The sequence below is a fragment of the Lynx canadensis genome, chromosome B4, assembly GCF_007474595.2.
Source record: "Lynx canadensis isolate LIC74 chromosome B4, mLynCan4.pri.v2, whole genome shotgun sequence".
Lineage (NCBI taxonomy): Eukaryota > Metazoa > Chordata > Mammalia > Carnivora > Felidae > Lynx > Lynx canadensis.
In genome coordinates, this window is record NC_044309.1 from 138,109,306 (window position 1) to 138,133,411 (window position 24,106).

The following is a 24,106-nucleotide window of genomic DNA, read 5'->3' on the forward strand; positions in this document are numbered from 1 at the left end:
CAGGAAGACCTTTCCAGGACTCGAGCCAAGTGTGGCTTTTCCTGAGTCCACAGGGCTCAGTTCTCCTCGGCGCCAACCCCCCTCACCCGCTCACACGTGCCCCGCGACGCCCGCCCACCCCTCGGACTCACTCCCTGGACGGGGCTGTTCTCACTGTCCGGGTCCCCAGAGGGCCGGCCTTCTCTGGGCTCACTTCTCTGTCACAAGTGTCCTGGTGCGCAAGGCCACGCGCTGGTCCCGTGAAGAGCGGCGAGATACCCGTCCGTCAGGGTGACCGCGAGCGCGGGCCTCCCCACCACTCTGTTCCGTCTTGCTCGGGCCCCAGCTGAGCAGACTTGTTTTGTGACTTTAACTGTTGACTGAAAGGGGGAAGTGGGATCATCGGCCCCCAGCAGATGCCTGTGGAGGAGGCTCTTTCCGGGTCTCGGCCTCGGCAGCACCGTCGGCGTGGGGAGCCGTCTCTCTTTGGGACGTGTTCTCTGGGGGGGCTCGTGGCCGGGCCACGGCACGTGTCGGGGGCTGCCGTGGCCGCGTCCCCGTTGCACCTGCCTCTCCCTGCAGGGCGGTCGGGGTGTCTCATCAGGTGGCTGTGACCTATTTGGATGCGGGGAGCCCAGCCCAGCCCCGCGAGGAGGCAGGTCTTCTGTCCCTCACACCTGTGTGGTCCGTCTGTCTCCGGCGGGTGGCGACCCCTCTAGGAGACGATGCAGAGCCTTGAGAAGTGAGGGCTGGTGTCCGGGGGCAGAGCGGAGACGGCCGAGCTCCGTGCCATCGTGGGGCTGTGACGAGAGCAGGTCCACCGCGTGTCCAGCTCAGAAACGAGAGAGCCGTCTCCACCGTGACTGGGAAATGCAGGAGCCGAGGATTCTCAGGGGGACTCTTGCATTTTGCTGTGATACGAGACTCGGCACAGCCCTCGAGAGTTGAACCGGTTGTCCGCGGCCAGCTGTCGCTCCCCAGGTGTTTGTGGGGGACCCGGTGGGGGAGGCGCTCTGAGGGGGGCAGAGACAGCGGGGGCCCGTGAGCCGCTGTGGACCAAATGTCTGCATCCCCCAGATTCGTGTGTTGAAGGCCTCGCCCTCAGGGTGGGCGGGGTGGGGGGGGGTGGGTTAGAGGTGGGGCCCCTGGGAGGTGGTCAGGGTTAGACAAGGTCACCCGGGTGGGGCCCCCAGCCCCCAGCATGGGTTGGCGCCCTTTCTCTGCGTGCCGTGAAGACGTGGTGAGAAGGTGGCTCCCCCAGGCTCGGCGGGCACCCTGGCCTCAGCCTGCCGGCCTCCGAGCCCTGAGGAATCCGTCTGTTGTTCAGGCCCCACAGCCTGTGCTATTTCGTCCTGGCTGCCCGAGCTGAGACCTCGTCCTCGTTACACACAGTCTCAGAAGGGGGAGGCCTCACCTGTGCCTAGAAGCTAGCTGGCGGTCACCCCTGGGCACTGGGGGCGGGGCGGAGGCAGATGGCAGGTGCGGGGGCCTCTGTGGGCCCGAAGTGTATCGTGTCTGGATCTGGGTGTCCGCCGTGTGCTCGCGCAGTGAGGCGTGCGTGCGCTTAGGGTCTGTGCACACGTGCGTGCCCCACTCCGTGGGAGTTTCCTCTCGCCGCTGCACCAGATTTCCACACACCGAGAGGCTTAAAATAGCGTACTTATTCTCTTACAATTCTGGCGGCCGGAAGTCCAAACCGAGGGTCCCACGTTGGCAGGGCCGTGTTCCCCTGGAGGCCCTAGGGGAGAATCTGTTTCCTCGACTTCACTGGCTTCGAGAAACCGGCGGTCCTTGGCTGCTGGCCCCTTCTGCTACCCTCAAGGCCAGCGGCCTGGCACCTGCCTCTCCTCTCTCTAAGCTCTGACTCTCCTGCTGCCTCTTGGGAGTTTACGTGATGGCAGTTTGGGTCTGCCGGGATAACCGGGATACTTCCCGTCTCAAGGTCCGCACGTGTATCACAAGGTGCCAGGAATCAGGTTGGGACATCTTTGCGGACCGTTACCCAGCTTACCACATACTCTAGTTAAAACCACACGTACGTGGTTTCGGCTTCCACCCCTGCCAGGAAACGTCAGGTCCTCATTCTGGCTCCCAGGGCTCTGCGCGCCCGGCCCCCCATCTCATCTGTGACTCCTCCCCTCGGCCCGTGGGCCGCTTCTGCCTCAGGGCCTTTGCAAGGCTGTTCCCGAGCCAAGGGACCTGCGGCCCTGATGTCCATCCCCTCCGGGTCCTGGCTGATGGCAGGAGCACCCCGGGGGGCGGGAGCCGCCCGTCTGCCCATCGTAGGGGCTCCGCGCTGTGGCTGCGGCCTCCCGACCACACCTGGTGCACGTGTGCGCCCAGGCGACGTCGGTGGGGTGGCCAGGTGTCCCCAGGATCCCTTCCGCTGGGGCATCCTGTGGGTGCAGTGATTTGGCGAGCTGCCTTTCCCGCGTCCGGTCCGCACCGGACTCCTCGCCGTTGCTTTGCGCCGGCTCCTGCCCCCACCGTGTGAGAGGAGCCCCGGTTAATAGTCCCGCCTGCGGTGTCCCCCGCCCCGTGGCGGAGCAGGAGAGCCGCCGTGGCCCGGCGGCCGCGGGCCGAGCCCTGTGTCCGAGCCCTCCCGTGGTGCCCGCGCCGTCGAGGGGCAGGGTGGACCCGGGCGATGGTCACCTGGCAGCTGTCTCCCTGCAGAGGAGGAGCTCCGCAAGCTGAGGGAAGAAACCAACTCGGAGATGCTTCGGCAGGAGCTGGACCGGGAGCGGCAGCGGCGGATGGAGCTGGAACAGAAGGTCCAGGAGGTGCTGAAGGCCAGGTGAGGAGGGGGCCGAGGCCCCCCGCTGCCCCCGCGGGCGCCTCCTTGCCCCTGAGCCGCCGCGGGGGTCGGGACCCCTTCCTGAGCCACCTGCCGCACGCAGCGACCTCGGGGTTCGCCCGCCGTGGAGGGTCACCCTCATCCCGGCAGCGCCCCTCCGTTCTGGAGGTGACGCCCCGGCTTCTGGGGGGGGATGGTGTGGGCCCTGCTGTGGGTGGAGCTGTCCTGGCGCGTGGCCCCCTCGGCACCCCCCACCTCTGCCCGCGAGAGCTGGGCCCCTGCCTCACAGTGCTGCCAGCGAGAAGCGGGTCATTCCGGGGGGGTGTTTGCACGTTCGGAGACCCGTGGTCTCCCTGTCCCTGCAGGCTGGCGGCCTGGCGGACGAGGCCGCTGCTGGGACATCCCCGCCAAGAGCTGGTTCCTCTGTGGGGTGGGCGAGTGCATTGTTGTTACCGAGTGTCGTCACCAGCTCTGGTTCCGAGGATCCCCCTCAGGCTCCAGGTGCCCCGTGCACGGGGTTTAGTCGGTGGGAAGGCGATGGCCGGACGCTGGCTTCCTGTCAGGTCTTACACGTTGGTGGTCAGCTCCCGGGAGCTGGGGGCACCTGGCTGTCTTTGGAGGAAGGTCTTTACCCTGCTCTGCAGGCGTTTAGGACAACTCGTGTGTGCTTTGGGGCAGCGTTGAAATCGGGCTGTGTTGCCTGTCCCCACAGGTCAGTGTGGCTGTTCCGGGGTTCTTCGGGACTCCCTGGTGGGGGGAGGCCTCAAGCTTGTCAGGGGAGGGACTCACCCTACTTTGCATTCTGTCCCGGCTGCAAGGCCAGGGCCCCGTCCCAGACATCGGCACATGGGCCTCAGCCAGGACTTTACCTGATGCTGAACTTTCTTACGTGGAAATCTGTAGACATGCAAAGATTCAGTTACATTTTAATTATGCAAAGAGGTGCAGCGAGTCACCTGACCTGGACGGATGCTGGGAGATCCAGGGACTGGCCCTGTCCCCGGGTGCCTTCTCGGCCTGCCGGCCACGGCCAGCCTTCTGTGGCGCGTCACAGCGCCGTCTCCCGGACAGAACACACTTCTGTCTGGGGCAGATGCGTGTTTGGGTCCAGCCTCGCCCGGAGGCCTTGGCTGGAGGCTGCAGTCCCCCCGGTGGCCTTGAGTGGTGTTTGCCCACGTGTCTGCTCTGTCTGTTTCCCAGCCCCCGCCCAGCCTCACTCCCCAGTCCTTCACCAAAGTCCCCTCCCAGTTCTGAGGACGCAGAGGGACCAGTCTCCCACAGGTCTGCTTGGGGGCCAGCTGGGTGATTATAGTTAAGGAATATCCAGGCCAGGACTCAGGAAGCTAAGGGTCCTGGGGTGCCTCGTGGGGCTGCTCCCCTGCTTTATGTGGGGGTGGGGTTTAGGAACCTTCTGGAAACTGAGACCTGAAGGGGGAGGTACAGGGAGAAGCAGGTTTCATGCAAGAGATGACTTCTTTCTCTCTCTTTTTTTAAAATATTTGTTTATGTTGAGAGAGAGAAAGCATGAGCTAGGGAGGGTCAGAGAGAGGGAGGGAGAGAGAGAACCCCAAGCAGGCTTTGTGCTGTCAGCGCAGAGCCCAGCATGGGGCTTGATCTCACGAACCTTGAGATCATGACCTGAGCTGAAATCAAAGAGTCGGACGCTTAACCAGCTGCGCGTCCCACAAGTGATGACCTTTTGCACCGTCGTCTTGATGTCTGTGTGGGGGTGGGTGAGCATGTGGAGGGGCCCCTGCACGCACCGCGCTCGCACACACACACACACACACACACACACACACACACACCCAAGCTGCAGATGAGCTGTAGGATTGAAACCTGGGGATTAGGTTTATGTAAACCTCTGTTTTGGTTTTAAAGAGAATTTCTGAAAAACCATCTTGGTTAAAGCTTATTTATCAGTAGGCAAAGGCCTTTTCCAGTTGGGGGTCCAAAAGCCACGTAGAAACACTGCCCTCCCGCCTTGTGCCCGTCTGTGGCCAGGCCTTGCCTGGGACCCTGGCCTCGGGCTCTCCTCTCGGGCCGTTCCTGTGCTGGGCCCCAGGCCATACTGAGCCTTGGTGGGGGCTGCTCTGTGTGTGGGGTGAGATGGACCCCCCCAGCCCAGGGAGGGTCGGGGGCAGAGTGAGCCTGGCGCCCAGCCCTGGCATCACACTTGGAACCTCCCGGGCCTCAGTGCCCTCTGGCCTCGGATGGGTTGCGGATCAGAAAATTGGATTTTCAAAAAGCAATTCAGGCACATTCCACTCCAGCCTTGTTTGCCGATCATCGAGCATTAGCAGAGGTTGTTCCGGAATGTTGGAGTGAGTCCACGGGTGTTAGAAATCCAAGGCCCCTTTTTTCCGATTGAGGTCACACGGCTCTTGTTTCCCTGAGGTCACCCCGTTGGTGTCCCCCTTGACCGGGAGCTGCGGGTGGGACCGGGCGCCCCAGCGTCTTAGGCTGCTATGTCCTGATGCCCGTCTCCCCGCCGCCCGCCGTCTCCTGTGTCCCGTGCACGTAACAGGCACCGACAGCAGTCCAGGTCTGGTGGGACGAGTCGCCCGGAGTACCCACACCCGTGTCCTCCGGCCTCTCCCAGGGGGCGGCACGCAGCCCGTTACTGTTGAAATGGCTGTTTGTTTCTAGCAGGTAATCGTGTTAGAAAAGTCAGTCAGTGCCTGTGTAAACCGAGCCCAGGACCCCAGAAAGCGGCCACCCGGACCCCGGGCCCACCTGTGGCTCAGGCAGGGCTGTGTCCTTCGCAGTGCATGCCTGGGCCCGGGCTCGGCAGGAGCACATTTGTTAGCGCTTCTCAGGTGGGCTGCGGCTTCCGGAACCTCCAGGCTCACCGGAGACATCCTGGTGTTGAGGCCGTCACCCGTGCCTGGGAGTGGAAGGCACTCCGTCGGGTCCTGGGCGCCTCTCCTGTTCCCAGTAAACCCCTGTCGGTGGGAGCTCTGGGCGTGGACGGCTGTTTGGGCCGCCCGGCCCCCTCCTCCCTGACCGTGGCTCCCTTCTCCGGGACTCCACCTCTGTCTCGTGTGTTCCTCACCCACTGCCTAGCGAGGCTGCAGGCCTCACCCACCCTGCTTGTCCCCCGTCCAGCTCGTCCCCTGCGCCTCCTGCTCCAGATTCCAGTCGCGGCTTTCAAGCCCGCAGACCAGGTCGGTTCACGGAAGCGTGGCGTGAAATCCCGTCCCCCGTCCTTCCCCGAAGCTGAGGGTCTCCAGGCCTGGCATCTCTATCTTGAAAGGGCCCTCTGTGTTCCACCCCGCCCCCCAAGCCCCTGCTGAGTTCTGCCTGGGGCTCCACGCCCCCCACATCCTGGGGTCCCTGCTGGCCTGGGAGCCACAGGAACAGTGCGTTGCGGCCCGGCCAGAGCACCACGCGGGGGCTGGGGGCTGGGGGCTGGGCCGGCTCCATCAGGCCCTTTGGCTGAAAGGTCAGTGGTCAGGGTCTGGCAGGTGGACAGAACTCCAGGCGAGGGCTCTGAGGCCGGGGGCCTGCCGTGATCCGTTGTGGCTGGGCCGCAGGGGCAGGAAGCCAGGCAGGTGGCTGGCACGGGCATCACCCAGCCTGTGGCCTTGCACGGGGCTTGCTGAGTGCGTGCGTTGGTAAGTGTCTTTTCATTAGCATGCTAGTTAATTAGCGTAAGGGATATTTATTCGGAACTTAATAAAGAAACAGATGTGTTAGGAGCGCCTGGGTGGCTCCGTCGGTTGAGTGTCTGACCCTTCGGCTCAGCTCAGGATCTCACGGTCCAAGCCCCACATGGGGCTGTGCCGAGGGCGGAGCCTGCTTGGGATTCTGTCTCTCCCCCTCTCTGCCCCTCCCCCCGTGCACTTGCTCTCTCTCAAAATAAATAAATGAACTTAAAAAAAAGCAGATGTGTTAATAGGAGAGGAAAGGGTTGCATGTTTATTAGCGATTACTCGGTTATTAAAAAAACAGCAAAAAAAGCGTGTCCGTCACGAACGCGACTCTGTGAGGCCCGGACGCCGTCACAACGTCTGAGCCGTCAGGTCCCAGTGGAGCCCAGCTGCTTGGAAGGAACACTTGAGTGCGGTGGGCTCCCTGAGTGCCAGGACTTTGCAGAGCCCGGACTCGCTTGGAACTAACAGGACTCTTGCCCCTTCTCCCCTCCCTTTAAGAACCGAGGAGCAGACGGCTCAGCAGCCTCCGAAGGGGCAGGCCCAGGTCAATAACGGAGCAGGTAGGGCCCCCGTGGGCGGCCGGGCCGGGCCGGGCCGGGCCGGGCCGGGCCGGGGTGGGGGTTGGGCCTGTTCCTGGGCACACCTGCCCACGCGGGGTCTCCTTGCGTCGGGCCCCCGTGGGCGGTTGTGAGCTGGCGAGCGGTCACAGCAAATGAGATGTGATTTCATTTTTCTGTAAAGATGCTGCGCGGCACCCGCTCCAGCCCTTCCTGACTGAGAAGTAGTGTCGTCCTCACACTGGCCTCTCGGCCACTGACCTGGGGGCCCCTCCCTGGGTCAGGACACACAAACCTCTTCTCTGCACCTCCCCCCCCCCCCCCCCCCCCCCGCCGAGCCCTGTTCTTTATCTCGCTCTACCCTTTGTCCTTCCTAACGATGTCCTGGGAGGAAACGGGATTTTCTGTCCAGCTGTCTAGGGATCTGACCCGGGGTGGGCCTGGCCCTCCCATCTCCTGCCGTAGGACCCGTTCCCACAGGCTGACCACTCGTGAGCACCCCCTCTGTGCTGGGAGCTCAGAGTCACGCTGGCAGGGCCTCGGGGTCAGGCCTGTCTCACATACAGCTCAGGAAACCGAGACCCGGGAGGGAAAGCCTCTTCAAGGGGCACCCGCCACGTGGAGGCCCAGACAGGTCCTGTCTTCCAGCGGGGACGTGCAGGTAGGCCGGTCCAGGTACAGGGCCGGCTGCTGTGCCCCTTGGGTCACCGTCTCCCCGGGCCCCTCCACGCTCAAGACCCGGGTTCCAAGCCAGGAGCGGCAGGAGAGACCCCGAGGTCCCGGCTGTGCACCGTGATTGATGAGTCCCCTGCACGCGTGGGGAGTGTCAGAGAAGTGAAGGGCGGAAAGACCCCAACGCTCTGGGTCCCCAGCCGAGGTCCACTCGGTAGCCCTCGTCACCGGTGCGGTGTGTGGGCAGAGGGAGGGACAGTGGGAGGAGGGGACAGGTGCTCTGCGTGGTGCCCCCCGCCCCGCAGCCAGCACGGAGGGGTCAGCAGCGCCCGAAGCCTGTCCAGGCCACAGGCCCGACGTAGACCTGGGGGTTGGCATACTGGAGCCCCCTGTCTGACTTCACAGTTTAAAAAAAAAGGTTTCTGCATTTTTAAACGGCTGGAAAAAAAATGAAAGGAATGTGGATTTCACAACTGAGCATCCATAGTGTGGTTTCGTGGGGACGCAGGCGGTCCCATCGGGTCACGTACTGTCCGTGGCTGCTGTCCAGCCGTCCAGGTGGCTGTAGCATTCACTGCTTTGCCCACCTCTGCGTGTGCTGAGCACAGTCCCGCTCCAGGGAGGGGTGAGAGGGCCCCAGACGCTCCCCGTTCCTTTCTTCTCCGAGACCTCTGTTCCCTGTGCCTGGGCGGCCTCTGTGTGCAGACCTGGCCCGGTAGAGTGTCACATGGGACCACGTCCCTGCCCTCCCTCTCCTTAATTGTGGCGGGACAGCGCCCCCTGCGGGTGACTCTGTGCGGAGCACTCAGGGTGCGTGGTTTCCTCCTGGTTTTCTGAATCTGTGAGGTGGGTCCCCTTCTGAAGGTCTTGGTCATGGGGGGCACCGTCCTTCACTGGGGCCCCCACCAGGACACAACCCCTGGGCGCACACGTTCCCTGGCCGTCCCTCAGGTCCATGGGGTCTCAGGGGGTGAGCCCCCAGCCAGAGAGAGAAAGGGAGGGCAACCCCATCCCCGGGGGCAGGCCGTCTGCTGGGGCTGCAGCTGCTCCCCGGGAGGGGGGTGTGACAACAGAGACACCACGGGGTCTGCGGTGGCCGTGTCGGGCCTCGTGGTGGGAGCGGGTCAGGCTCGGCGTCAGGGTGTCCACGCCCCACTGTATCCGTGTTCCTCACCGGGAGCCCCTCCCCGCAGACCGGCGGAGCCAGGGGCTGTGCCCCCGTGTCCAGAAGTGGTTCTACGAGAAGTTTGGGGAGTACGTGGAGGACTTCCGGTTCCAGCCCGAGGAGAGCACGGTGGAGACGGAGGAGCCCCTCAGCGCCCGGAGGTGGGGGCCCTCGGGGGGGAGGGGCCCTTGGGGGGGGAGGGGCCCTCGGGGGAGCCAGGCCAGCGCCTCGGGCGAAGCGACAAAGTGGCTGATGCCAGGGCTGGTCCCAGGGCACGGCCACACGCCCTTCCCCAGGGAGCAGGGGCGGGAGCAGGGTCACGTGACAGGCACCCCCCCCCCCCCCCCCAGCTCAACACTCTGGGCTTCGTGACAACGGCGTGTGGGGACCATCGTCTTGGGGACTCGGGTTCTGGGACATGGGCAGGAGACGAGGGGCAGCACCGTAGGTGAGACCCCCCCAGTTAGTGATCAGCAGTGAGCTGCACCTGGTGTGGGCCCCGCGTCCCAGGTCATGCTGTGCTCCCCGCGTGGCAGTGGAACATGGCGGTGGGGACGCGGCTGTGCAGGTGCTGGCGCTCACCTCTCTCTCCCTCCCTCTTAGGTTGACGGAAAACATGAGGCGACTAAGTGAGTACCTAGCACGGCCGTGTGGGGCCAGGGGAGCGGGGCCTCGGGGCTGAACTGGACGTCTTTCCAGAAAGATGTTCCTGGAGGTTCCTTAGGAACAAGGCTCCCGTCAGCAGCATGTCTAGCACCCCTCCTGGCCCCCCCCCCCCCCCGCCATCCATCTGGAGCAGGACAGGATGAGGCCAGCTCTGCCCGTCCCCAAGCTGGGCCTGGACGTGTCCCTCTAGGCCTGGAAGCCCCAGTGGAAAGCGGTGTTTCTCCAAGTATTGGCCAGGCCCCGGGCGATGACAGGCACCCCCCCCCCCGCCCCGGCTCCCCCTTTCTCCCGTGTGTGGCACAGGCGTGGGGGGGGGAGCGGCCAGCTGGCGGCTTGCGCAGGGATGGTGCGCGGTGGGTGGCACCGGGGTGGCTGGGAGAGGCCAGCTGGCAGTCAGGCGCCCCAGGAATCCAGGTTGTTCGGGGCCCCCTGCGCTCATGCCCCTTGCGCTGCTGGCTGCCCCCCCGGGGTGTGCCTGAGTGCCGGCCTCACCGCGGTCGTTCTGTCCCCAGAGCGTGGTGCCAAACCCGTCACCAGCTTCGTGAAGAACCTCTCTGCCTTATCGGACTGGTACTCCGTCTACACGTCCGCCATCGCCTTCACCGTGAGTCCCCCGGGGTCAGAGACGGTCTGCCAGCCCCCCGGGCGGCCAGCGTGGTCTCCCAGCTGTCCCCAGGGGCGCACTGCCCCTTAGCCGCTCTGGCTGTGCAGTGGGGACTGTGCTGCTACCCGGCCCTGGGTTGTCCTGAGGGCATTGCGGGGGAGGGGGAGCCCCAGACAGCCCCCCGGGGCAGCGCCTCAGGAACAGGCCTCTGTCCACACCTCCGTCTGCTCTCCTGGGCGAGTCGGGGAGAGGCTGGTGAGGAGGCTTGTCTGCCCAGGGGCGACCGAGCTCCCTCCCACTGGGCACCTGGGGCTGGGGGAGGCTCCTGGCCTGGGGGCCCAGCTGGGCCTCTGCGAGCCCAGTCCTGGGGAAGGGGTGGGAGAGCAGCAGGCCGGCATCACGGCCTGCTCTGGGCAAAGGGGACTCGGCACCCCAGCCCGAATCGTCCTGCCCTAGCTGGCCCCAGCCCCGTGCAAGGAGACCCTCCCATCACTGGCAGGGGGACACAGGCCACCCACCTGCCTGCCAGGCACCGTGGCCAGAGAGGGGCAGCCCCATGTCTGCATTTTGGAAGGTTCTGAGGCTGCCCTAAAGCCCACAGCCCGGTGCCAGCCCCGGGGGGAGAAGGGCATTTTGCTCCTTTACAGAGAATAGGACTCGGACGCGGGGCCCCGGCCCCGCCTTCATCCCGGAGGCTCCCCCTTCACAGGCCCTTTGCCCCACGAGGCCTTTGATAGTGGTCCTGCTTGTGTGTTATCACCAAGAGACGTGCCCGCCATTCAGGCCCTCCTTCCTGGCCTCCTGGGCCTGAAGCCCCCCGCAATCCACTCTCTGCCCTGTCTGAACGTCTGTTGTGTGCCAGGCACATGGCACGTCGTGGGCCCTCAGCCAGCGGTCGGCCACCTCGCCTGGCCGTGCTGAGTCCTGGCGGGGCTTCGAGCTCTTCCCGGGGGAGCCGCGCCTGGGGCCGGCAGGGGCCCGTGCCCATCCCGGGCCACGTCCGGTAGCTGCCTCCCCGGGGCGCCCCCTCCCTGCACACCCAGAGCGGCCCTTGGTGCCACCCCTGGGAACCCCTGCTGAGAAAGCAGCTCTTCCCGGGGCCTCCCCGTCACGCACTCCCTCCTTTGGAGAGCCGCTGGGGGCCTGGGCGCCCACCTCCCATCGTGGCCTGGCGGGGCGGGGGGTCGGGGGGAAGGAGGAGGGGGTGGCCTGTCCGGGTGCCTGACCGTCTCCCTCCTACCCGCAGGTGTACATGAATGCCGTGTGGCATGGCTGGGCCATCCCCATGTTCTTATTTCTAGCAATTCTGAGGTTATCCCTCAATTACCTCATAGCCAGGTGAGCGTGCTGGTTTGCCCCGTGCACGTGGAGGTGCCGTCTCCCTGAGCCGGGGCCGCCTCGCACACAGGTGTCTGGGGGTAGTCCTGTGATGGGCGGGGCTCCCGAGCCCCCAGGAGGATGCCCGCCCCCACCCGGCTCGCTGGAGCCAGCGGCGGGTGATCTTCGAGCTCCCCGGCGGCTCTTCCGGAAGGCCGGCGGGTGCCCGCGGGCAGCTGCCCCCGCTCAGTGATGGTAGCCCAGGGGCCTTGACGGGGCTGCAGAGTCTTTGTGCCCGGGGGGGGGGGGGGGGGGGTCCTGGCATTCAGAGTGAGGGTCCTTGCAATCGCCAGCCCCAAGCAACATGCCCCGTCTTTCCTTCGCGCCCTTGTGAGCACCTTCTGGGGGCTCGGTCGGGATGCCCCCCGTCCCCAGGCTGCCTGGTGTGTCTGAACATGCGGTTGCCCCAGCAGTGAACGTCCCTCCAGAGGAGAGCCCCCGTGTTCCAGATTTGTACGCAGCCGTTCAAAAGTTCACACTTCTGCATACGAGTGTTCCTAGCTGCATCTCGGTGCCTGCTTGAGCTGGTTCATTTGAAAATGTTTTTGTAGGGAAGCAAATCTTTACGTACTCGTGAGGGCGTCCTCTGTGCCCAGGCGAGGCATGGTCGGCTAAAGTACTTGCTGTCACTGCTGCGGTGACTTACTTTGAAAGACCTGTCGCTTCTGGGCCCCCGGGGGAGGGGCCGGTGAGGGTGACCTTGAATTGTCCGTTCTCAAGAGCCAGGGGGCAGCCCTGGTGGGCACGGCAGCAGACGGCAGAGGGTCTCCGCAGCCCCTTCTGTCCCGCACTCCTTCCCGGTCGGGAGCACGGGGCTGGGGATCTGAGGTCCTCCCTCTAACGGCACCAGCTGTTAAAGGCCCGTGATTGTCTCCTCTTGACCAGGGGCTGGAGGATACAGTGGAGCATCGTGCCTGAAGTGTCTGAGCCCGTGGTAAGTCCTGGGAGGGCAAAGGTCTCGGTCTCCACCCGGTCGGGCCTCGGCCCGTTGGCAGCGTGGGTTCCCTGAGGCCTCCAGCAGCAGCTGTGCGGATGCCCTGGGGAGCCCTGCCTGGCAAGTCAAGGTCGGGGAGCGGAAAGCCAGCATCCCCCGGGCACGGAGCGCCGGACGGCCACACTATGGCCCCTTGCCGGCCGACACCCCAAGCGCCCCTTGCTGGCCCAGGCTTGGCGGCAGGGGAAGCAGGCCTGTCCTGACCCTTCCCAGCTGGGGTGTGATGCGCTAGAGGGAGGTACGAAGGGGGCTGTCACGGTGTCTCCCTGGACCAGTGGACGTGTAGAGCGGGGATCAGCAAGCTCGCGGCCCTCCATCTGATTTTATAAATAAAGTTTTATTGGCATGTAGCCATCCCCTTTCACGTACACACTGCCGCGGATGCTTCGGGGCAGCAACGGCCGGGTTTAGTAGCTGTGGCAGGGACCGCATGGCCCACGGAGCTACAGGTGTTTATTCTCTGGCCCGTTACAGAAAGTTCGCTGACCTGCTCCAGCGGGAGACTCTGGCCGTGGGGTGCAGGCATGGGCGGGAGCTGGCAGTAGGGGTGCTGGGTGCAGTGGTGCCACAGGGGTCAGGGCTCGGGGAGGGAGTCTCGGGGGCGGCAGGCCTGTGCCTGCTGGGCCCCGGTGCCCAAGACGCCCTTGGGAGGCTCTGGTTGAATGAGCTCAGACGAACAGGATGAGGTCACCCCCCCCCCCGCCTCAGTTTCCCTTACTGCAAAGTGAGGGGCGGAGGGCTCTGTGCACGTTTGAAGACGACCCGTCAAGGTGCGATCCCTGCCGCTGCCCACCGTCCTCCCGGGCACCAGAGTGGTGTCTGCCAGGCCAGCCAGCCCATGCCGTGCGGGGGCAGCAGAGTGACCCTGTTCCCGGGGCTGGGAGGCCCCTGTGCTGTTCTTGTGACTCATTCCTCTGAGCTGCTCAGTTTCGGAGGAAATTCTCTCCCGTCTGGCTGCAGGAGCCTCCGAAGGAGGACCTGACTGTGTCTGAGAAGTTCCAGCTCGTCCTGGATGTCGCCCAGAAAGCCCAGGTACTTCCCCCTCTCGGGGTCCGGTCTGGGGGCGCCTCTGTGTCAGCGTCGCCCAGCGGGGGCCCCCAACGCCCCAGGCCTGGCTTGTCTGTTGTCAGCGGACCTGCCGTCAGCCTGCCCTTTGGCCCCGAGGCAGCACCCGAGACAACCCTGGTTGGCGGGAGGGCCTTCCCGGTCGAGGCTGTCGGCTGGCACCCCCTGGAGGGTGGAGCCCCTACCCGCCGGGCCGAGCTGTCTCCAGGAGGGGCGTGGCCCGGGACATCCATGTCAGTGCGTCAGCCTGGGCTTTGCACCGGACCCGCCCCCCCACCGTCTTTGGCCCGCGAGTGGCTGTGTCACCTGGCCGTGGCCACACGGGGGCTGGACCTCTCTGGCCGGCCCGTGAACCCGGCCCTCCTGACGTGGCCATGTGGACGGGGACCTGTTGTGATTGTGGCTTCTCCGCACAGAACCTCTTTGGCAAGATGGCCGACATCCTGGAAAAGATCAAGAAGTGAGTGATGGGCCCCCAGCCCGCGGCCTCGGGGGTGTGGCCCGCCCCCCGGCTGAGCCCCGCTCTCCCTTCCAGCCTGTTCATGTGGGTCCAGCCTGAGATCACGCAGAAGCTGTACGTCGCTCTGTGGGCCGCCTTCCTCGCCTCCTGCTTCTTCCCCTACCGCCTGGTGGGACTGGCCCTGGGTAAGGAGGTGCCTCGTCCCGGGTCGGGGGTGAGTGTGGCACAGGGTGCCCGGGCTGCTTCCCACCAGAGCGCGTGCCACGTGCCTCCCGGAGGCCAGCTGTTCGCGCTCACTGGTTCTCCTCCCTCTGGGCCTCATCCGATGGCTTCTCATGAGGTGTTTACACTCGGGAGACACGAGGCCCATCGCACCCTAGACACGTGGCGGTTGTTTCTTAAATCAAGCTCACGCTCTGCTCCCGAGGAGCTGGTAGACCCGAAGGCCCACAGGGGCTGCGCGGGGTCAGGCCGAGGGAAGAGAGACATAGGGCTGGGGAGGGGGTGTCGTGGGGAGCGGTGGCCTCCGTCCTGTGCGGGGCGGAGGCTCGGGCAGAGGGGGAGGTTTCGGAGGTTTGTTTTGTGCGGGTCCAGAACAGCCCTTGGCCGGGGTGGAGCGGGGAGAGCACTGAGGGGCATGGGGCAGGCGGGAGGGCCGGGCCTGTGGGGCCTTGGGCTGTGGTGGGACCTGTGGATGGACGGGATGGTCAGGGCGGGGGCGGGGTTTGTGCCGAACTGCTGGGCAGGTGATATTGCTGTAGTGATAGTGAGGCATGAGGGATGGGGGAGGGGCGGGGGGGGCAGCTGGAGGCGGGGCGTTGAGGGTTTTAATTCCAGGGCGGGGCGTGTGCAGAATCCAGGCCACAGATCTGGATGTGCAGGACGTGGCCTTTGTCCGTATTTCAAACCGTGGGGGTGGCAGGAGGACTTGAACCCCTCATGGGTTCACTGGGACCCCTGCCCCCGGCCTCTGCAGGGCAGGGAGGAAGGTGTGGGCGGGTGTGGAGGCTGAGGCCGAGGCCATGGTCCTGAGGCTGCCCCTGGCCAGACCCTGACTCCTGACCTGTCTCGGGCCTTAGGGTCCCTGGCCTGGAGTGGGCACCGGCCCGGCTGCAGTGCACGGGTGGGGCTGGGTCCGAGCGGGGGCGTCGAGCGCAGCGGCCACGTGGTTCGGGGGTCTCACGGAATGGGGGCCGTCCCCACCTGCCCGCAGCCCCCCAGCACGCCGCCACAGCCCTGGTCTTTGGTTGGCGCTCTCCCTGCAGGCCTTGCCAGGAAAGCCAGGGCTGGCAGACGGCGTGGCCTTGGGGGAAGGGACTGGCACCAGCAAAAGTAAAATGCCCTCGGTGCCGTTTCTCAGGGGCCTGGGCCGGGGTGCGAACCCTCTGACCCCGAGTGGGAGCGGGCCCACCGGGTCAGAGGGCGGCAGGCCGGAGTGGGTCCCTTCATGTCATTCTCGGGGGTCGTAACTTGTTTGGGAGCTGGGTTGATTGGCAGCAGCCAGAGTGGACCCCCCTTCGGCTGGGGTCTCCTGGCCCTCTTGGTTCTCCCGCCCTGCGCCAGCCCCCCCCGCCCCCCGCCCCCCGCCCCGGGTTCTGCGAGGCCCTCCGTGTGCCCTGGCGCTCTGTCCTCCGCGGGCCGGGGTGCGGGGCCGCCGTGCCGAGGGGACGGACGTGGCCACGGTCCTGGTCCCGGGTGGGATGGGACTGTGTCTTCCCGTCCCCAGGACTCTACGCCGGGATCAAGTTTTTCCTCATCGATTTTATCTTCAAACGCTGCCCGAGACTGCGAGCCAAATACGACACCCCCTACATCATCTGGAGGAACCTGCCCACCGACCCGCAGCTCAAGGAGCGTTCCAACGCCGCCGTGTCTCGCCGGGTAGGCCGGGCTCGGGCCGCAGCTCCCAGGCCCCCCCGCTTGCCGCTCCCCGTGCACGGGGAGGCCAGCGTCTGTCCCGTGGGACAGTGGGGCTGTGGGGCTTTCCCTGCCACCCGGCATTGCTCTTTCGGACGGCCCACGAGCCCTGGGGTTGGAGGCCCCCACCCGCCGCAGGGCCCCTCAGGGCCCCTCCCACAGACTTGAGCCAGGCGGGCCCCCGGGCCAAGGGCAGGCGCAGTACAGGGTGTTGGTCGAGGCTACCCAGAGCCTGGGGGCCTTGGGAGGAGGGACCCCTGGGGGCTGCTGTCCAGCCCTTCCGTTCCCCGGCTCTGAGGCTCAGGCCTACCTCGTGCCCATACGCCAGTACCGGGCCTGTTCTCGTTCACGGTGGAAGGCGTTTGTGGGCGTTGGGCCCTGCGTCCCAAGTCGGGGCACAGAGGACCAGCTGGCCTAGGTGTTCTCCTCCGTCTCGGATGAGGGGGGGACGTTCAGGGTCTCGGGGAGGTCTAGGAAGCCTTCCTGAAGGAGGGGACTTGGATTTCTGAGTCTTGTGTGTAAGTGTCCTCTGAGGACAAGGTGTCTGGTGACCCGCTGATGGGAGGGGAGCTCTGGGTCAGCGTGGGTCAGGCTCTAGGACAGCAACGCCTGTTGGGAGCCCGGGCTCCTTATCAGGGGTGAAGCTTGTGTGTGTACGAGCAGCTGAGCCAGCGACGGGCCCCGGGTGTGGGGGTGAGGGTGAGGCGGGCAGCCTGGCTCCCCTAGGGCATGGGAGGAGACGAGGGGTTCATCCTAGCCCTGGGGTGGTTGGGGAGAAAAGGCCTTCATGGGGGTCAAGACCACTTAGTGCTGGCCAGTGTCCCGAGAGACTGAGGGGAGCCAGGGGGCGGGTTCCCTGGAGGAGGGGGGACCCCAGCGGGGTGTCCGTGTGTGGCTGCTTGCGGCTCTGCTCAACCTCCGTGTTTGTGACCTCACGTCACGGGGACCCCCTTTTTCTCTCGGTCCCACGTGTGTCTGTTGTCTCCTCTCTGGCCAGCCGCCAGGGCACGACTGGGTACGGTGTCCGTCTGGAAGCTGTGTCGTGACCATTTGACTTTTTTTTTAATTTTTTTTTTTTAACGTTTATTTATTTTTGAGACAGAGACAGAGCATGAACGGGGGAGGGGCAGAGAGAGAGGGAGACACAGAATCCGAAGCAGGCTCCAGGCTCCAGGCTCTGAGCGGTCAGCACAGAGCCCGACGCGGGGCTCGAACTCACGAGCCGTGACATCATGACCTGAGCCGAAGTCGGACGCTCAACCGACCGAGCCACCCAGGCGCCCTACCATTTGACTTTTTAATGTTGCTTTCAGTGGCCTGTCCCTCGACCACGTCCCGTTTCCCAAATGTGGAGAATGGGCTGCGTGCGCTGGGGACGGGCTCAGCTTGGCCTTCAGGAGTGGGGACCCTGCTGGGGAGACGGGGGGTCTCCCCGCTGTGGTGGGGCTGTTCTGCCCTCGCGGGGTGAGGGGCGGCCCCTGGAGGGGCTCTTAGGGGGACCGCGCTCCCCCATCTGGGCACACGTGGCTGCGCCTCCTGTACGATGACAGCCGGCAAGGGCGGGGGGCTGCGCGCACCCCAGTCCCTGCCGACCCGGAGTGGCTGATGGGCACGCATGTGCTCTCGGCAGCTGCAGACGGCCTCCTCGCGGAGCTACGTGTCTAGCGCGCCCGCTGGCCTGAGCAAGGATGAGGACACCGGTCGCTTCCACGGTACCAAGAAAGGCAATTTCCACGAGATCTTTAACCTGACAGAGAACGAGCGGCCGCTGGCGGGTATGTGCGCGGAGTCCGTGACCCGCCCTGGCCTGGGGTGGGGGGGGGGGGTGCGGCTGGCCCCTATGCTGGGGGCCCTCGGCAGGGACAGCCCCGGGGGCTCGGAGGGCCGCTCTGGGTGGGCAGGCGGCAGAGCCGGGTGTGCTCCTGGCCCACACGGGGCCCCCCCCTTTCCCGCGGCAGATGGTTTAGCAGCAGAAATCCAGGGGGTCCCCCAGAGCGCGGCTCAGAGCCGTCCCCAGTTTGAGCGTCACCTGTGCTGCCCGGCTCGCCCTGGCCGTGACTTGTCTGGAGAGCCGTGTGGTGGGAGGCAGCCGGGGGCACTGGTCCCTGGTCAGCCTCCCAGGAAGGGCCTGCCCTGAACTCCTGACCCGGTGGGCGCCCAGAGAGCTGGGTTCTAGAACTGCCTGGAGGTCTGTAGCGTGTGGTGACCAGCTGCGGAAGAAAGCAGTAGAGACCCGACCTTTGACCTCCTCCTGGCCCCTCGTCCTGCAGACCCAGGATGTGCAAATGTGCTTGCCGGGAAGGCGGGGGTGGGGGGGGCGCCCTGCCTTCCTCCCGGGGCGTTACCCGGTGGCGGGGAGCGTGTGTCGGTGTGTCTGTGGAAAGCCCGGGGTGACGGGCTCCCACGGTGAGTGGGAGGAGGAGATCACGGTCGCTTCCGTCCCCGCTAGTGTGCGAGAACGGTTGGCGCTGCTGCTTGATTAACCGGGACCGGAAGATGCCCACAGACTACATCCGCAACGGGGTCCTGTACGTGACGGAGAAGTGAGTGCCTCCGGGGACCGGGCCGCGGCCGCGCTGTGCTGGGTGCCGGGCCTCGAGTGGCGGGCCCGCGGCTGCACTTGCTCTGCTTTCGGGGAAAGGCTTTGCTTCTCCCCGAGAACGAGACCGGACGGAGAGCTTACCCCTGGGGGTGGCGGGGGGGGGGGGCCCTCTGCCAGGTGTAGGGGCGGGAAGAGGGGCTCCGGGGTGGGACCTGTTCTCAGCCCCGCGGGCCCTCGGCCGCCCTGCCCCCGCACTCACGGCCGCGGCCACGGGCCACGCCTCCCTCTCTGCCCCTCGCTGAAGGAACGGGCCTCGGGGACATTCTTGCTTCTGGTTGCACAGCGCGAGGATGCCTGGCATCCTTCATACGTCAGCCACAGTCAGGTTCCGTGTAGGGCGGTGGATTCAGTCTGTAAAAACTGTGAAACCCTCTCTCTCAAAGTGAGGCCTTCTGTAAAAGGCCGGTGCATGGCGACAGGTGGGAGGGGCCCTCTGGGGGTCGCCCTCGCCCCCTGGGGACCGCGGTGGCGGCGGCCTGGACGGGGCATCCCCGGTCAGTTGCTGGGTTACGCCCCTGTTGCTTTCTCCCCCGGTAGTTACCTGTGCTTCGAAAGCTCCAAGTCCGGTTCTTCCAAGAGGAACAAAGTCATCAAGCTGGTGGACATCACCGACATCCAGAAGGTCGGTTGGGCCCCCTCCGCCCTTCTCCTCGCCCCCTCCCGCGTCGGGAGGAGGAGGCCGTAGGGCCGTGAGGCGGCTGGGCCCAGCCGCGTGAGTTCACAGCGCCAGGCTGGTGCCAGCAGGGAGCTTTGCTGGCCTCGTTCCTGGCCACGGCAGGGCTCCCCTTCTGGAAGGCCTCCACGCAGAGCCCCCTGGGCTCCCGTCAGCGTCCGTGTGCCACGACGGGCCTCTCCCACCTCCTCACGGGTCTGCGCCGGGCGCTCTCCCCCAGATGGGTCAGGCGAGCACGGCAGGGTGGGTCCCGGGTCAGGCCCCTGGGCCCCTGGAGCCGCTGCGTATCTGCCCCGAGATGCTCCCCCTGCCTCGAGCGTTTCCTCAGCCAGTTTCCCTCGGGTGTGGTCACGTGGCGTGGGCGGGGTGCGTGTGGTCCCCGGGGAGGGCCCGACGCACGCCCTTGGCGGGGCCGGCCGGGCCCACCTGCTCCCCGTCTCCAGGGTCTCAGCGCGTAGGACGCGGGCCAGCCCGGGCTGTGGGGGTGGACCCGGGCTCGTTGGTGTGTCAGGGGCACCCCGCTGGCTGTTGGGGCCCTGGGCCCTCCGCGCCTCCCTGCTGGGGCGTTCTGCTCATGCGGTGCCCCGTAGGGAGATCCTGTGTCGCTTGGGCCCTTCCGGGAGGGGGCAGGAGGGGGCGTTCGCAGGTCTGGGTTCTCAGTCACGAGGTCTGTCTGTCTTCTTGTGGCCAGGAAGGCCGGGGCTCCGTGGGGCTTGGTGTCCGTGGGCCCCGGGGCACGGGGACAGGCTTGGCCCTGGTCCTGGGAGGGGCCCGTGGTGACAGTGTGCTGTCGTCCCCTCAGTACAAGGTCCTCTCTGTCCTCCCGGGGTCAGGCATGGGGATTGCCGTGTCAACGCCATCAACCCAGAAAGTAAGTGCTGGGTGGGAAGCCGGGGAGCCTGGGGTGGGCCTGGGGCTGCGGCCGTAAGGGGCGTGAGGGGCACCTTCCCTCCTTCCCTCCCCCCTCCCTCCCTCCCTCCCTCCCTCCTTCCCTCCCTCCCTCCTTCTTTCCCTCCCTCCCTCCCTCCTTCCCTCCCTCCTTCCTTGCCTCCCTCCCTCCCTCCCTCCCTCCTTCCCTCCCTCCCTCCCTCCCTCCCTCCCTCCCTCCCTCCCTCCTTCCCTCCCTCCTTCCCTCCTTCCTTCCCTCCCTCCCTCCTTCCCTCCCTCCTTCCTTCCCTCCCTCCCTCCCTCCCTCCTTCCCTCCTTCCCTCCCTGCGGCCGCAGGAGCCCTGCTGCTCTCTCTGGTGTGGGTCAGGTGGGGGCTGAGGCCCGCAGCAGGGGAGGGTGAGCCGGGGGTCCCCCCGAAGGCCGGGGGCCCGGCCTCTGGGTGGAGGGGGGGGGGGTCTGCCCTTGAGCACCAGAGCCTGAGGGGCTCTGCTAGGACCTGGCCTGGGGCCAGGCAGGGCCTGTGTTGGGGCGGTCCTCCTGGCTGCGTGCCCGTGCCGGGTCACCCACCGCCTTTCCTCCCCTCCAGCCTCTGGTGTTTGGTGCCATGGTGCATAGAGACGAGGCCTTCGAGACCATTTTCAGCCAGTACATGAAGATCACAGCAGCAGCCGCGTCTGGTAGTGACAGCTAGTGTCCGTTCTTCCGGGATTCGCTGGAAGGCTTTTTGTTGTTGTTGCTGTTGTTGTTCTCTTTGGTTTCTTGTTTGTCCGTTTGTTTTTTAACGATTTGATGGTGGAAACACTTTGGACATCCTCCTGATCCTTTGCAATAATTCCCCTCGATCTGTGGTTTCTGTTGTGTTTACCCTGCGTCTTACGGACCCTTCACGCAGGGGTTGGGGCCCGCAGACAGCGCCAGCCCATCTGACGGGTGAGGCGTGTCCCACGACCACGTGGACACGGAGGCAGGGGATCCTCGGAGGCCCGTGGAACGGAGGACACGCAGGACGCGCCGGCCCCAGCCACCGCCGAGCGCAGCGGCTGTTTCTGAGCCCCCGCCTGGCCAGAGCCCCCGCGCCAGCCGCGCACCCAGCCCTCCGGAGGCTGAAGCTCTTCCACACCAGAAGCCATAGCTAAGGAACAGGCACTCCCTCCTCCTGGGGGTGAAGGACGGTGACGAGCAGCTCAGAGGCCCCTTCACCGACCGCCGGGAACGGGTCTTGCTCTTTCCTCTGGCGAGACCCCCAGCCGCGCGTCCTCAGGGCGAGATCTGGGCCGGGGGTGCGGCCCCGTCCGGCTTCAGCTCTGTGCTGCCCTTCGTGGGGGAAGCGAGGCTGGCTGGGCCGGGCCCCCCACCCCCACCCGCACCCCGTCCTGACGAGCCCCCGGGAGTCCCGGGCGTGGTAACCGATGCGGATACAGAGTGATGTGCCACAGAAGCACATCTTTTTAACGCTTTGCCCTTTGGAGAGCACCGCAGAACGCGTCCCGAGACCTTTGGGGGCACCCCAAGCCGTGGTTGCTCTCAGACGGACATCAGCCGCTGTGTGGCTGGCGCTGCCCTCCGGACGAGGGAGGGGGTTCTGGGGTGGGCGGGGGCGGACAGGAGCGGCCGGGCTCGCGGCCGGTCCGCCCGGGGAGCCGTACGGGGATGCTCCGGGGGGCACCGGCTCGGGGGAGTGGCCGTGAGCGGAGCCCGGAGGTTTGGGGCCGGGCGGTCTGCACCCCTGACGTCCGACGGTGTCCCGGCGGGCACACAGCTGTGCTGGCACACGCTCGGGGGGGTGAGGGTGAGCTGGCACCGGTCTGCACCCCCCCCCCCCCCCGACGCCTGGGGAAGCCAGCGCTCCTGTGGCCGAGGCCGGGGGCGGGGGTGGTGCCGTGTGGGGACAGGCCTGTGACGTCTGTGAAGGACAGGCTGAGATCGTGGCGGTCAGCGCACTTCCGACTCGACTACTCCAGCTCCTTGGCTTGTCCTGAGTCCTTTTGGGTGTCACTGGGATTGTTTTTTGAAGAAACAGAAGATTATATTTTTTACAGAGAGCAAGCTGTTTTTCTTATTTTTGTATCATTTTTCAGATGTAATTTTTACCTTTGCTCTAATCCTAATTTGCCGGTTTGGGTGAGACCCGGTGGCATCGCTCACGTCCCCCCCCCCCGCTTCCCGGGGGACCGTAGGGCCACGCTCCAGGGCCCGGGCAGAGCCTCCGGGGGGCCCAGCCGACCAGCCTGATGAAGCACACCCCCGACCCAGTCGGTGAGATCTGAGGGCGCCCGTGGCACCCACCAGCTCCGGCCGTGCTGTTGGCGGGACCCTGCGGGCCGCCCTTCCGTAACAATGGAGGCAGAGCCCGCCGTGAACCTTGGCTTTGGCTGCCACACAGCTGGACCGGCTCTCGTGGCCCCGTGGAGGTTTAGGGCACACCTGGGGACCCCCCCCCCCGGCAGATCCTCCCTCAGCGCCCGAGGCACATGGGGACAGGCTGCAGGGTGACCCCCGGGGCCGCCAAGGGGTCGGTGTGTGGCCTGTCCACGGGGTGGCCTCGCCCTCTTCGGCAGAGGGGGTGGTTTGGTTTGAGTCCCTTTTGAGGAGAAAGGGAGATGAAAACTGACCACGTGCCGAGCGCGGCCCCGGGGGGCACCGGGTTCTGTGGGCGCCCAGGCCCCGCCGGGAGGAAGGCGGGCCCGCCGCGGGCTCCGGGCCTCCTGGCAGAGCGAGCCGTCGTTTCTATCGAATTGTGTAAATCTGGGCAGACACTGCGTTTCTATGACTGATCACTGAACTAGAAGGAATGTTACATTTTCTACGTCTGAAGCTTGAGTCTATTTTGGATCTGTAAATAGTCGTTACTGCTGTCATTTTTGTTCAATGAAAGGATTGTACTGTATGAAGAACCAATGAAAAATCCCCTGTAACATTTTTTTAAGAAAACTTTGTTTGTTTAAAGAAGTCTTGTATAAATTATAATTTTTATTTAAATAAACCTGACGTGCTTTGTGCTCAGGGGAGCGGTGGGGGCGGGAAGGGGGGTGCGCTTGGCTTTCCTGGCAGAGCCCGAGTGCGTCACGGGCAGCGGGAGCCCAGGAATCCCGCGGCCACCAGGGCACTGGAGGGTCCTGGGGGTTTGGGGCTCCACAGCTGTCTCGGTGACCGCGGGGGGTGAGGTGGGTGCCCGGGGAGCGGGCTGTGGGAGGGGGCCACGAAGGAGGGTCCCAGGGGCCCGTGGACATCGAGGAGCTGGGGGGAGCAGGGAGCAGGGCCCCAGGTTCTAGAAGGAGACTGTAGGCCAGCAGCTTGTAGGCCAGACTGTAGGCCAGGAGACTGGGGCCGGCAGCTTGCAGGTTGGGGCGTCCCGGGCCTGGCACCGGGTGGCAGTGGGTGGTGGGACCATCACTGCGGGGCTGCGGGGGAGCCTGGGGAAGGAACGGAAGCGGCGCCTCGGGTTTGGGGTGCGGGCCCCGGCCCCACCCGGGCGTGACCTCACTGGGAGGGGTGGGCGTCTCTGACGCCCTCCCCTGGGGTCTGAGGCTGAGAGGTGGGGGGACTTGACCCCGGGCAGAGGGATCCCCAGTGGCACCTGTGGCTTGGCCGATCCAGACACTGACCCTGGAGACAGAGGGATGCAGGAACCGGGCCGACTTCCGAACCCGCCGCGGTCCCGCACCCAGCTGAGCTGCACACGACTGAGGGCGTCCAGCCCCCAGCACCCCAAGCCCACAGGAGCCCGCGGGAGGCAGAGACCCACCCAGCTCCCACCAGGTGAGCTGGAGCCGGAAGAAACCAGGTCTGATGGGCCAGCTCTGCCCCCAGAGGCGGGGCCTTGTGTCCTGCCTCCATCCACCTGTTCGTCCGGCCATCTCCCCATCCATCTGCTGCAGGCACTGTCCGAGGGGCTGGGACGTAGCCGTGAAGGGCCAGTGGTCCCTGGGAATCCCCGTGCCGTCCCCCAACCCGACTCTCCTGACAGCAAGAGAGGGCGTGCCTAGCCCCAGAGCCCCCGCTCGCCCCTCTGCAGCACAGCTCGACAGGACGGTCCC

The 24,106-nt window shown here is 65.8% G+C and overlaps 1 protein-coding gene across 6 annotated transcripts in view; it reads left to right on the top strand.

The window, feature by feature from the left end:
• The window catches only part of GRAMD4 (GRAM domain containing 4), a 74,137-nt gene extending 51,085 nt beyond the window's left edge, over nucleotides 1-23,052 (top strand). For 5 of the 6 annotated variants that reach the window (XM_030320948.1, XM_030320950.1, XM_030320949.1 and 2 more), the window contains exons 4-19: nucleotides 2,653-2,773; nucleotides 6,928-6,989; nucleotides 8,852-8,984; nucleotides 9,427-9,452; nucleotides 10,002-10,093; nucleotides 11,340-11,431; nucleotides 12,356-12,404; nucleotides 13,425-13,496; nucleotides 13,946-13,989; nucleotides 14,065-14,174; nucleotides 15,716-15,870; nucleotides 17,537-17,681; nucleotides 18,356-18,449; nucleotides 19,046-19,130; nucleotides 19,984-20,052; nucleotides 20,656-23,052. In XM_030320948.1, the coding sequence (XP_030176808.1) occupies nucleotides 2,653-2,773; nucleotides 6,928-6,989; nucleotides 8,852-8,984; nucleotides 9,427-9,452; nucleotides 10,002-10,093; nucleotides 11,340-11,431; nucleotides 12,356-12,404; nucleotides 13,425-13,496; nucleotides 13,946-13,989; nucleotides 14,065-14,174; nucleotides 15,716-15,870; nucleotides 17,537-17,681; nucleotides 18,356-18,449; nucleotides 19,046-19,130; nucleotides 19,984-20,052; nucleotides 20,656-20,760 (1,454 nt within the window). In that variant the 3' untranslated portion in view covers nucleotides 20,761-23,052. The remainder of the gene's footprint in view (nucleotides 1-2,652; nucleotides 2,774-6,927; nucleotides 6,990-8,851; nucleotides 8,985-9,426; nucleotides 9,453-10,001; nucleotides 10,094-11,339; nucleotides 11,432-12,355; nucleotides 12,405-13,424; nucleotides 13,497-13,945; nucleotides 13,990-14,064; nucleotides 14,175-15,715; nucleotides 15,871-17,536; nucleotides 17,682-18,355; nucleotides 18,450-19,045; nucleotides 19,131-19,983; nucleotides 20,053-20,655) is intronic. The other variant, XM_030320952.1, reaches the window with a different exon arrangement.
• The last annotated feature ends 1,054 nt before the right edge of the window (nucleotides 23,053-24,106 follow it).